The sequence below is a fragment of the Crocuta crocuta genome, unplaced genomic scaffold (assembly GCF_008692635.1).
Source record: "Crocuta crocuta isolate KB4526 unplaced genomic scaffold, BGI_CrCroc_1.0 scaffold25, whole genome shotgun sequence".
Lineage (NCBI taxonomy): Eukaryota > Metazoa > Chordata > Mammalia > Carnivora > Hyaenidae > Crocuta > Crocuta crocuta.
The window spans coordinates 15,023,023-15,035,570 of record NW_027532015.1 but is presented as its reverse complement, the minus strand read 5'-3'; the positions used below and the strand labels follow the sequence as shown (position 1 = coordinate 15,035,570).

General features: G+C 39.8%; 1 protein-coding gene across 3 annotated transcripts in view; it reads left to right on the top strand.

The window, feature by feature from the left end:
- The window catches only part of PDE7B (phosphodiesterase 7B), a 326,628-nt gene that overhangs the window by 296,003 nt on the left and 18,077 nt on the right, over positions 1-12,548 (top strand). For all 3 annotated transcript variants that reach the window (XM_077776126.1, XM_077776125.1, XM_077776127.1), the window contains one exon: positions 1,116-1,247. In XM_077776126.1, the coding sequence (XP_077632252.1) occupies positions 1,116-1,247 (132 nt within the window). The remainder of the gene's footprint in view (positions 1-1,115; positions 1,248-12,548) is intronic.

Below are 12,548 nucleotides of genomic sequence, written 5' to 3'. Positions count from 1 at the left end.
GTAAAAACTCCTCAAGAGTTAAGCTCCACTTCCTCCTAAGCCAATGGGGCATCCTGATTCAGGCCCAAGAAAATTTGTGAACTTCAAAGATCCCAAAATGTGTTCTGATGCAATAAACCAATCCAGTACTAAAAACATAACAATAATACTCATTACTTGAAATGTAAGCATTTCTTAACCATATAAAACTTAGTTGATATAACATACAGGATGAGTTTTCTTAAGCTTTTTCAAAAATGATATCCTGGTCCCAGTCTCTGTTTAGTTCAACCATTTTTAATATCAATCACTAAATATATAGATGCCAGATGGGCATTCCCAAAAGAAAACTGGGCAGATGCCTCATCCTTATAAAATATCCTATTAAATGTTGTGTTTTTAATCTGTAAGTTGTCTGAAAATTGTAATATATCACACCATAGTATATTTAAATTTAGCACTGGATTCCCATTCTCATGCTTGTTTTCTTAGTGAACAACAAAAAAAATGACCGATTCTTACACATTCCCCCACTATTTATTACACATTGAAGACATATGCAAATTTTGTAATGCAGCCCACTCTTGATTTCATATTCAAAGTGATACTGACGCAGTGGATGGTTGAAATATAAATGATTTTTTTTAATGTGTCCACTCCTTTTCTTTCACTCACTGCTTTGTCTAGGAGCAAGGCTGACTTCAGGCTCTGCTTTCTCCCTGCTCACCATTGAGCAGTCTTGCCAACAGGCAATGCCACTACACTCACAAAAAGAAACAGATGGGACGCCTGGGTGGCTCAGTCAGCTAAGCATCCAACTCTTGATTTCAGCTCCAGTCATGATCTCACAAGCCCTGCACAGAAAAAAAAAAAAATTGCTGTGGGAAGAGGAGGGTAGTTGAATGAATGATCCAGAAAGATTTGACTTGCTTAATTCCTTTCCATGCTATCCTTCCCCTCCTCCCTTGCAGTTCCATGTGACTGTCACCTCACTGACTGCTACAAGAGGGTAAAGGTCAGGATGAAAGCCTGGGAACTACTGTCATAATTCATTCAACTTGATTTAGCCAAAACTAAATAGCACTAACCTATGTGCAAAAACATCGATCAGTCTCCCAATTTGACTTTTTTAACAGCTCGCCAGCTTCCTCACACCCCTGGACATCATGCTTGGACTGCTGGCTGCAGCAGCACACGATGTTGACCACCCAGGAGTGAACCAGCCATTTTTGATCAAAACTAACCACCATCTCGCCAATCTATACCAGGTAAGGGAGCCCAACACTGAGGCACAGTTCAGCTAACTGCCTTAGGCCCAGTGCTGGAGCCTGAGTTTCACCTTTGGAGTTAAGCTTCTTTCTGGGTCAGCCTCAATGACCACAACCACAGAGCATGGATTTGAAATAGGTCTAGTGATATCCCAAGGTAGATTAAATTGGTTTACAAGGATATCTAAGGAATTCAGTTTTCTCCAAAACAGGTTTAAAATTGTCCATTTTTATAAAACAGGATGTCTGAGCCTACCCTCTCAGATCTGAGAATATCTGCCCCCCTGGATACTATCTCATAGATAATGGCCAGCTGAAGCCAGTCCTTGTAGAATCTCTATAGAATATACTTTCCGGCTCCAATCCTAATTCAAATTTACGTCTTTAAGGCATTTCTGAATTTGACTGACCTCTAGGTCAGAGTATGTTATCAAAGACAATAGGCATATTTTGTTGTTCTAAAATAGGTCAGCAGTATGAGTAGGTTGGCGTGGAGAACTATTATCTCTGATGTTACTTAAGATAGTAAACTTTATATCATATATGAATAACTCCCAGAAATTTTAGTATGGGTCTTTGAAGACCTTTCGTTGTCAGTCACAAAATCATTGCATACAGGGTAGTCATTGATCTCAGTTTTAGTAAATCTATTGACAAAACACAGTGCTGAAAAATTCCTGACAGATTCCCATAAAACACCTGCATTATACAAGATGTTACAGCTTGAGAATGCATTTATTTCCAATATAGCACAACTGGAACATGGGAAAAAAAAAAAAAAAAACAGCCTTTCTCCATCCAGTTGGTTAGCTTTTAATGTAGGTAGGAACTGGCATTCTGAAGTTTATGCATCCACATGGAATATATGCCAGCACTGGGCTCTCTTGATTGGCCAGCCAACACCCGGCTCCAGCATAGATGTGGCCACAGAAAGGGGACTGGATGACAGAAGTAAGAAAGACTTTATTGATGAGCTATAAATTAAACAAAGAAAAATAAAAAATAAAGCTGAACTTTGTAAAGCATCTCAGAAGCTAAATTTATTGCTTAGAAAAACATAGACATCAATAATTGGACTGAAAGCCCCCAGATGGATTTTCTATTACTGACAATTCTGGGTTTTTCAAATGTCTTTTATTAGACAAAGGAAATCAGTCAACAAAATTGGATACTTGATCCATTCCCATATAAAGTAAATGTTTACAGAATTCTAGTTTCTCATCATTAAATAAATAATGCCAATGAAGTTTAATAGAGTATCTGCTGTGGGGTATTTAGATGACTCAGTCGGTTAAACTTCTGACCTTTGATTTTGGCCCAGGTCATGATCTCAAGATTTGTGAGATTGAGCCCCAGGTCAGGTTCTGTGCTAACAGCATGGAGCCTGCTTGGGATTCTGTCTCTACCTCCCTGCTCTCACCACTATGTGCTCTCTCTCTCTCTCTCTCTGTCACACACAATCAATCAGTCAATGAGCGTATCAGCTGCTACTCACTGATTTGTACATAAAATGAGGGTCATAAAACTGTACTTTGACATGTATATATATATAAATATATATACATATATATGTCACATATATAGTATATATAAAATGTAATGAATTCACCTTTAGGCAGGAAGTTAAAAAGAAATATGCCAGATGTTAAAAACAAGAAGGTAGTTGTAGAATTTCATAAGAATGAAGGACTCATTGCTAATTAACAAAACATTATTCTCAAAATAAAAACACTCTATCTTGTTCAGATATTAAAACTGTTCTAAAAATTGGATTTGAAGTGCAGATAACTTTTAATAACTTTCATTTTAATCTCTTTGTTAAAAGTAAACATTCCAGTACAACCAAATTCTGCAGCCTTTTTATTGCAACATATAGTCTTGTATATTTTTAATCAGCAACTATTTATTACATATGTCATATGGTATACTAAGATCTAGGAGTACAAAGATGGATAAAATATAATCTCTGCCCTCAAACATTTGTTCAAACTCAGATGCTCAAAATGTGCAAAATCTAAGACTTAATCTTAGTTTGAAAGTTTTGGAGAGCTATCTAAAGGTATACATATAAATATAATTTTTTAAATCTTTAAAGAACAAATACCAGTTCTGTTCTTTGTATACAAAATATTACTATAATAAAGTGAGCCATTATATTTTCTAGCAGTAAATTTCTCCATCTGAACTGTCTGGCCTGATCCTTGATAGGAAAGACAGGATCCTTTTGATAATAACTAGAAAGAAGTGGGATATATAGGACTTGAAAACTATGTACAAGATGGTATCTTCATCAGTCTTCCTGCTCAACTGGTGTTAGGCTCTCTTGGAAGCTGGATGAAGATTCTTGTCTTTGAGTCTTAAAAATAGTGTTAAAGGCAAACCAAGATTGCACAGCATCATAAGCATAATTTCTACTATCTTAGTGCCAACTAGGATAAAAGCTGAAATTTTTATCAGCCAAATTGGGACATAACATGTTAAAAGTAAAAATTGCTAAGAGGACCTGAAAATATTATGAGATTTCAGTTCTGCCCCCCAAATTTCTGATGCCTTTTATATTTGGCTATATACCATTCTTTATTAACTATTAGAGGGAATTTCAAAAAGAGAATGAAAATTCTATGTCTAACACAGTTCAACAAATTATATAACTAACCTTTATTCAATGCTTACTATGGTTCAAAAACTGTGCTAAATGCTTTTTATGTATTATGTTATTTACTCTTCACAATAGTCCTGTTAAGTGGGTACTATTATCTTGCCTATTATTCAGAAAGAGGAGAAGTGATACTTAGGAAATTCAAGTGTTTTTCCTGAAAATAGCTAATTAATGGCAAAGCTGGAATAGGTCTTAAGTCTTCAGAGCCAAAGTGACTAAGCATTATACATACCATCTCTAAAATTCACATTGATCACCTACTTTCTGTGGGTCAAACACTAAGGGCTCTCCACCGGGTTTCCTCAGCAACAGAGAGGGAGGGGTTAGAGCCAAGTGGACTCAAGTGGGAGGGACTTTGGGAAGCACTCTTCCGGTGGTGTGTAGTGGGATTGGAAGACAGGAAGGGGTTCTGCAGAGAGTTTGGATGGAAGAAGAATGGTAAACTGAGCTTTGGCATGTAACATTTTGAGTAGCAGAGCTGAGAGGGGGACCCTAGAGGCAGCACAAGCTGGGGTACTTAGCGGATTAAAACCCACAACCCCAACATAACTGAAAACAGACTGTGTCTGTGGCCATGAGCTGAGCATAGTCCTGCCATAAACCATCCCTGCTCTCAAAGCAGTGTCTTGGGCATATTTTCATTAAGTGTATATTCTCTCTTTTAAAGAAACTAGATTAGCTGTACAGAACATGACCTGGGTCAGAAAATCTCGGCTCTGCACCCAGTTGCAGAGCAACTTGGCATAACTTCAAGTTTTCAATTTCAAGAAAAAAGATTGTGTCACATAATATATAAACTGAGCAAGACCATTAACAACACGTGATATTTAAAGTCATTGCAAATGTAGACTTTCAGCCTACCAAGAACCTGAGTTTCAAGAAACTATGTGCAGATTTCCAGCAGATATACCATGCAAGCCTTTCTAGGGTAAGGACCCATAACTTACACTCATGTTTTAAAATGAGAATAGATTCTGAAAATATTGAGAACCATGGTAATGAGTAAAAAATATATGTCTATATACCATATATTACACAATTTATTATAAATATGTATATACACTATATATATTACACAGTATATATACACACAAAAAAATAATTATACACACACACACACATTTGGTTAATGAGAATCCAGTAGAGAAGTGCCAGGAATTATGTGGGTTGAGAACACCCTGTGCGTGACTTTGCTACAATCTACCCTTACTATAAATGAGATAAAATAGAAGAGAGCTTCCTTTCCTTCCTTTTGTTGGCTGTGCTCTTTTAGTTCTAATAAATAAGATCATTGCATAACTCCCAGCCTGTGCTTCTGCCCCGAGATAAAGAGAGAGCCGGGGCAGTTGGAGTGAAGGCCAGGTCAGAGGGCTCTCTCCCATTGTCTGCTATCTGGACTGGACTCATTGCTGAACTGCCAACCCAAGGTCAACATGAAAGTGATAAAGGCACTTCCACCTGGCACCTCTCTCATCAGACTGGAAGCCATCCAGATGTCCAAGGTGGATTGAGAAAGGAACATGTGAGAGGTTGAACTGAACATTTATCTTCTGTCCCTCCACCCTGCGAATCCCCAGCACATGGGCTCAGCAGTTGAGCACAGTAAGCATTAAATCAGATAAGATATTGGTCATTACAGTTGCAGAAGGAATCACTTTCAGCTCAACTTCAAATTTAATTTCTACATATTAACTAGTGACAAAGCAACCTAATGAATAACATTAAGGAACAATTGTTCCTTATAGCCTAATACAATGTTTCATAATATAACATTCTATACTGTCTTACAGAAGTTTATAATCATTTTTCTTTGTTACTTATCACAAGCACTTAGAGCAGGTCAGCATTTTTAAACACTTTTTATTCTTAATGACTCTGAACCATAAATATGAAGTTGACAGAGCCTGCCACATGGCCCTATGACCCTTACTCAAATAAGCAACTGCCAAGATTATACAACACCTCACAATTTCTGCAGTTTGAAAGGTGGTTTTGGCAAGTAGTGTGAAAATTGTAAGAAGGAGGCTAAATTGGATTTTCTGTTTCATAGAGTTTCTGCTATTCACCGTGAAGCAACTAGCATGTTGCCTGTCCATGCCCTCACCTGAACAGGGGCCTGCCCCGCAAGACAGTAATTGACATCCAGTTTCCTTGGTCTCAGAACACTGTCTTGGGTGGATTCACATTGAACAAGAAAAGGATCTCTTCCAAAAGACAGTAAATATGGCAGGGTTATAGCTTTTCCAAGGGCCAACGTCTTGTTTAAATTCAAGGAGCTTCAGTTTCTCTGCAGCCTTCTGGGCTGTGTGCTTGCAGTATTACCAAGGCAACCACCTGACTTGTTAGGGATGAACTCAGCAACTCCATGATCTCCTGGAGTCTTGCTTCCCTGTTGCATGAGCAACTAAAAATGAAGACATAGACAACATTCCTATTGTTGTTTTCCTTCTTGTATCCTCTGTTTTAAAAGGCATCATTAACTCTGGTTCCTATGGTACACCAGACTCAGCTTATCAACATTTTTTAATCAAAGAGAGTGATGAATGGGGGTGGGTGAGGGGGGGACGGTTTAAAGCTGCCTTGTATGATAGCAAATCTGTTCTGCCAGATTCTCTTTGACAAATAGACTCTTGACTTAATTTGAAAACCCGTGGTGGTGGTTTATTAAATGCCAGATGTGAAGCTATTCAGGAACAAAAGGATTGTTTTGTTCTTAGGGTGGATAGTACTCGACAATGCTGCAAAAAGAGAAATATAGGTTTTGCCATACAGGTTTTTCTTTTTCCGAATTAAAATTCTAATAAGTTTTGTTGCCACAAAGGTAGATACGTACTCTTTCAACTTTAAACTGAGGCTCATCTTTGAAATTACAAATATGGAGAATTTGAGACAGGAGACAGCCCTGTCATGGGGACAGTGCAAAACTGCCGAGCTGCTGTGGCACCTAATGCGGGGTCTCAGACAGGGCCGGGATGCCAACTCATGTTCAAGTTGTGTCATTCCATCCTGTGTTCAAATCCTCACCTGCATTTCAGATGATTTTCTTCTTTTTTCAATCTACCTTTTAAGGCTCCTGGTCTTCGAACCATGGTGACGGCCAGGTGAGTCTGTGGTTGCTGAGCCACCCTCCTGTTAGCGAGGACACAGATACCTCTGGCCACTTCCTGTGAAGCACCAGGATGTTTCCACCTGCTCGCTGTAGCCTTTCCCCTAAGTGCATGGCACCAACATTATCTTCTTGTCCACACACAGCCTTACCTGGCTCCAGCCCTTCCTCTGCTGTGCAGCCAGAATAAGTCTCCTGAAAGGCAAGTCTGACCCCACGGGTGACTGCTTGAAACCCCATTGCCCTCAGGATTGAGTCCAAGTGTCTTACCACCAATTACAAACCTCTGGCCCTGCTACGCTTCCCAGCTTCTTTTCCTGCTATTACTCAACTAGACATCTATGCATCATCTAGCCCAACTAGTTTTAGATTCCCAAACATATCACTCACTCTTTTATTCATTCAACAAATATTCATTGAGTGCTTAATACAGACCAGGTGTTGGGAGGAATAGAAGACGAATAAAACAAATCAGAATTCCTGCTTTCTACTAGGAAAAACAGAAGAACTGCATAAAATTTGTAATATACTAAAAAGTGATCATTTCTAATGATAAAAAAGGAAAACAGGAAAGAAAGATACAAAGTATCCCTCTTGCTTAGAGGTTTTCACACACATTCTTCCTTGTGCTGATTTTAATGAAATCTATTCGCTCTATTGACTGTACTTTCTGATTCCTCTCTAACTCACTCATCCTTTTGAGCTCAATTTGGACAAATCTTTTTCCTGAAAGCCTTCTTTTTCTTTAAAAGTCCATTTTTGAGGTGCCTAAGTGGCTCAGTCAGTTAAGCATCCTACTCTTGACTTAATGGCCCTGAGATTGAGCCCTGCACTGGGGGCTCTGTGCTTGCTTAAGAGTATCTCTCTCTCTCTCTGTCTCTCTCTCTCTCCCTCTGCCCCTCTCTTACTCATGCTCTCTCACTCTCTCTCAAAAAAGTAAATAAATAAAAGCCCATTTTTCCATGCCCTTCCTGTAAGATTTCCCAGTTCTTCATTACTTACCTTATCACAGTGTTCATGTCTCTAAATTGCCATTGCCTGGTTGGATGTCTACATCCCCACCCCACCCTACCCCACCCCCCTACATTGTCAGAAAGCTTCTGGAAACCTAACCTCATTCACTGCTGTATCCTCAGCATCTGGCATAGTCCTGGTGTTCAGTGAATATTTGTTGGGTGGTAGGAGGTTAGCTGGAAGCGTAAGGAGAAGGATGGATGGAAGGCTCTACGAACTGGATCCATGCAGAAACAAAGACAGAACCTGAGTAACACTGAGAGATCAAGAATATCGGCAACAGCGAGCACACACAGGGACCCAGTGTGGAAATCCCACAAGCAGAGGCAATAACACTCAGACAGAGAGACCACCAAATCAAGGCACGCACCTCCACACTCCACTTTGTATTATTAAATTCTTACTACAAGAAGAATGAAAAGGATTGATTGAAAAATTCTTTATCATGATTTTCTTATTTGTTTATCTTGGAATTGACAAATGCTACCTGATATATATTATTTCTGGAGTTCTTTCTGACCCCGGCTATCTGTGAATGAGTAGTGGGGAAGAGCCCACCGCTGTAATAATTCTAAAATTCTCTCTGGCTTTCACCTAAAGATAAGGATTTCCCAACAGAAGTTCCCAAGTCTGGCTTCTTTCAGATACTGACAAAAAAAAAAAAAAAACCCTTAATAGAACTCATTTCTTTTAACAGTTATTTAAACTTTTGTAGCTGCTGAACTTTTAGGTTTTCGAAATAATTACTGTATCCATTCAACAAAGATTCACTTGTTTAAGTGGCACTGCGGTACATACTGGGGCACGAACGTAAATAAGATATGCTCCCCGCTCTCAATGGCAATCATGTATGGCAGTAGTTTTCAGACTCGACCAGGGGCGCACAGGCGGGAAGAGTGCTAACAGAACGCATCTTAAGGTCCTTAACTGACCTGCCTGGGCTATGCTTGCAGACGTCAAGCCCATTCTAGTTTCTGCTCTTCTCACTTTACAAAAGAGAAGCCCACCTCTCACCTATTCTGCGTATTGCATATTGCCCCATCGCACCCATATTGCAACTTGTCCCATAAAAGAAGCCTGGAAGTTGGCAGGTCAGAGCAAGCACAGGCGCCTCACAAAATTAAGGATGAGGATCCTTTTAGTTCTATAGGTTACCGTCACGAGGGTGGGGCACTTGTTCTCTCACCGAGAGAGCTGCTGAGCTCTAGCTATTCCTTCTGCATTCCAGACAGTGAGAAGGAAGAATGGGAGACAACAAAAGAGGCCTTTGCCAGAGAAGTCAGTTCCCTTGAAACAAGCTTCCCAGAAACCCCGCACATTTCTGCTTACATTTAATGAGTCAGAATTTAGCCAACTGATGCCACCTAAGTATAAAGGAGACTGGAAAATGTTATCTTGGAGACAGCCGTGAGACCATGTAAAAACTGAGGCCCTGTGAGTAAGGAGAAAAGGAAAACAGATTGATGGGATGAACACCCAGTTATCTCTGTTACACCTAATTTTAAAGCTGAGACTATCAGAATGATTCATCAGTGCTATCTTTCCCTTTCTGGGACATTCTCTCTCCAGTCGATGAATGACTACAACACTCATGCGATCATTTTATTTTCCTTTTGTTGTTTTTGTCACTGCTTTGGCTGTTAGATATTTCCACCGTGACGCCCATGTGTCCAACAGATATCTCGCACCCAACATGGCCAACACTGAGCTCCTGTAAACCCTCTCCACCCACAGCCTGGCCACCACATGTGATGGACATGCCATCCTTCTAGTTGTTCAGGCCAAAAACATTGCAGTCATCCCTTACAGAGCCAAATTCACCACACTCACCGCTTCTACCTCTGCAAGTCTTCACTATCTCTTGCCCAGATGACTGCTTTTACCCCCAAACAGCCTGCTGCATCCGCTTCTATACTTACTCCTGCCAAAGTCCGTTTTCAACATAGCAGCCTAAATGATCTTAGTTAAATTTTACATAATTTCCTTCCCCCTGCAGTGGCTCCTTATTTCTCTCAGAGTAAAAACCAAAATCCTTACAATGGCCAAAAGTCCATACATGCCCTTCGGGCAGCTGTAGGGAGGATGGATTGAAGTAGGTTAGAATTAAGAAGGATAATAAAGCACTGAACGAGGGTCATTTCAATGAAAGGAAGGGATGGACATTAGTGACACCATATTGGAAGAACATGAGACCAATAGGTCTCATCACTTGTGAGGGCTAAAAGCAGCTGAGAGATGAGTTCTCCTCCACCATAGCCTAAATCTACTCAACTTATAACATTTCCACTAAAGGTTTTTTGCAGTGAAACAAAATTGAAAGGTAAACACGAAGATTCCAATGTGGGACTAGAAACTAACATCAAACTAAAATAATCAACCGTAGACCTTAAAGCAGCAACTAGAGGTAACTTTTGGAAAATTAAGCATAACTGCAGGCATTCATCAGTTTATAAATGTCAGGTTTCTGAATGCTTGGATATGGCCACATAGAGGAAATTCTTGGGAGACAGCAAGAGGTGTGTACAAAGCTTCAGCCTTGAGATCTGGCAGGCCTAGGTTTAAGATCCTCCTCAACTACTCACTAGCTGTATAGCCCTTCAGAGAAACCTGAAATTTTAGGATCTGTGAGTTAATGATAAAAACAGTAGAGAGTTATGTAGGGATTGAATGAGATCATATAAAATGCCTGATACACAGTAGGTGCTTCATAAATGTTAGTCACCACCCTTCCCCCCACCCCTGCCCTTCTTTTCTTATTCTCTAGAATCCACTGAAGTATCCCTGCTTCTAACACAGTTCTGGCCAAAGTATACTTTTATTTATAATGACTGTTTGTTCCACAAAAAGTTGTGGCTATAATCGTGTATTCTATTTTCTTTTATTCTGTGCCAGCCTCCAGGCTCACTCAGTTCCTTTCCACTTTCCCAGTGCTCATCTCCAAATATGGTCTCACCAGCCAGTTTCTCAAGTATCCTTTTACGCTGTCTTCAGGAAAATTATTAATGAAGATGTAAAATCAGGCAGGCATGAATAACAATGCTTAAGGCAATCCTCCAGACACTTTCTTTCCACTCAACAGGGATATGGTGTCATTTATCATTAGGTCTTGTTACAGTTTTCTGGCCCCTTGAAAAACCCACACTCATGTCCACATCTACAAGAATTAGTCTTGCAAGTAAGTGCTTATGAGTGACTGAACTAAATGTCACAGCAGGATCCAACATCCATTACATCACACTAACCTATCACTCTTTGCTCTCATAAATCTTCACGATCAAAACAAATTAGTCTGGCATGTTATTTATAATAAACATTCTCTTTTGTTGTATGTGGCTCATGCCCAAAAGGAGATAATAGACCAGTTGATAAAAGGACAAAATCTCATCACTGCTTCAAACATAGTCAAGTGGTGAATGAAGAATAATAACTTCTTGGCAAGGAGAGAAACAAAGAGCAATAGAACAGCCTATGCAGAGGTTTGATATAAGACTCTGGCTCATGAAACCCATTCTACAAAGTCCTGGAGAGAAACCATTTTCTGGTTTTAGAACCAAGAATAGTTGACGTTTTCTTGAACTTGCTTTTTCCTAATGGGCCCTAGACTGTATCACCCATGATGGTTGTCTGTTCTCATTTGCTGAAGAAGTTGAGCATTATATGGGTGGCTCATGTATAATAAGGGGGTAGGATGGGGGTCATAATAATAGAATAGTTCCCCATCTCTCTCCTGGCCCCATGCTTCTTTCCTCTCACTTTTTTTAATTGTGGCAAAACAAACATAATACAAAGTTCACCATCTTAACCATTTTTTTAATGTTTATTTATTTATTTATTTTGAGAGAGAGAGTGAGAGGTAGGGAGGGGCAGAGAGAGAGGGAAAGAGAATCCCGAGCAGGCTCCATGCTGTCCACGAAGAACCCAATGCAGGGCTTGATCCCACAAGCCATGAGATCATGACCTGAGCTAAAATCAAGAGTTGGGTGCCTAACGAACTGAGCCACCCAGGAGGCCCACCATTTCTAAGTGTACAAGTCAATGGCATTAAGTACATTGCCACCATCATCTCTAGAATTCTTTTCATCTTGCAAAACTGAAACTCCCTATTACCCCAGCCCCTGGCAACCACTCTTCTTTCTGTCTTTATGAATTTGACTCTGAGTACCTCAGGTAAGCAAAATCATATCATACTCCCTCATTTTTACTTATTTTTTTAATGTTTTTATTTTTGAGAGAAACAGAGTGTGAGCAGGGGAGGGGCAGAGAGAGAGGGAGACACAGACTCTGAAGCAGGCTCCAGGTTCTGAGCTATACACAGAGCCCAACGCAGGGCTCGAACCCATGAACCATGAGATCATGACCTGAACCAAAGTCAGTTGCTCAACTGACTGAGATACCAGGAGCCCCAATACCCCCTCATTTTTAATGAATTGATCTTCCTCTATTTTGTTTAAGTGTATAACCCCATATGAAGAAAATGGAACATGAATAAATAAACAAATAAGAAAATAGAGCAAAAATATTT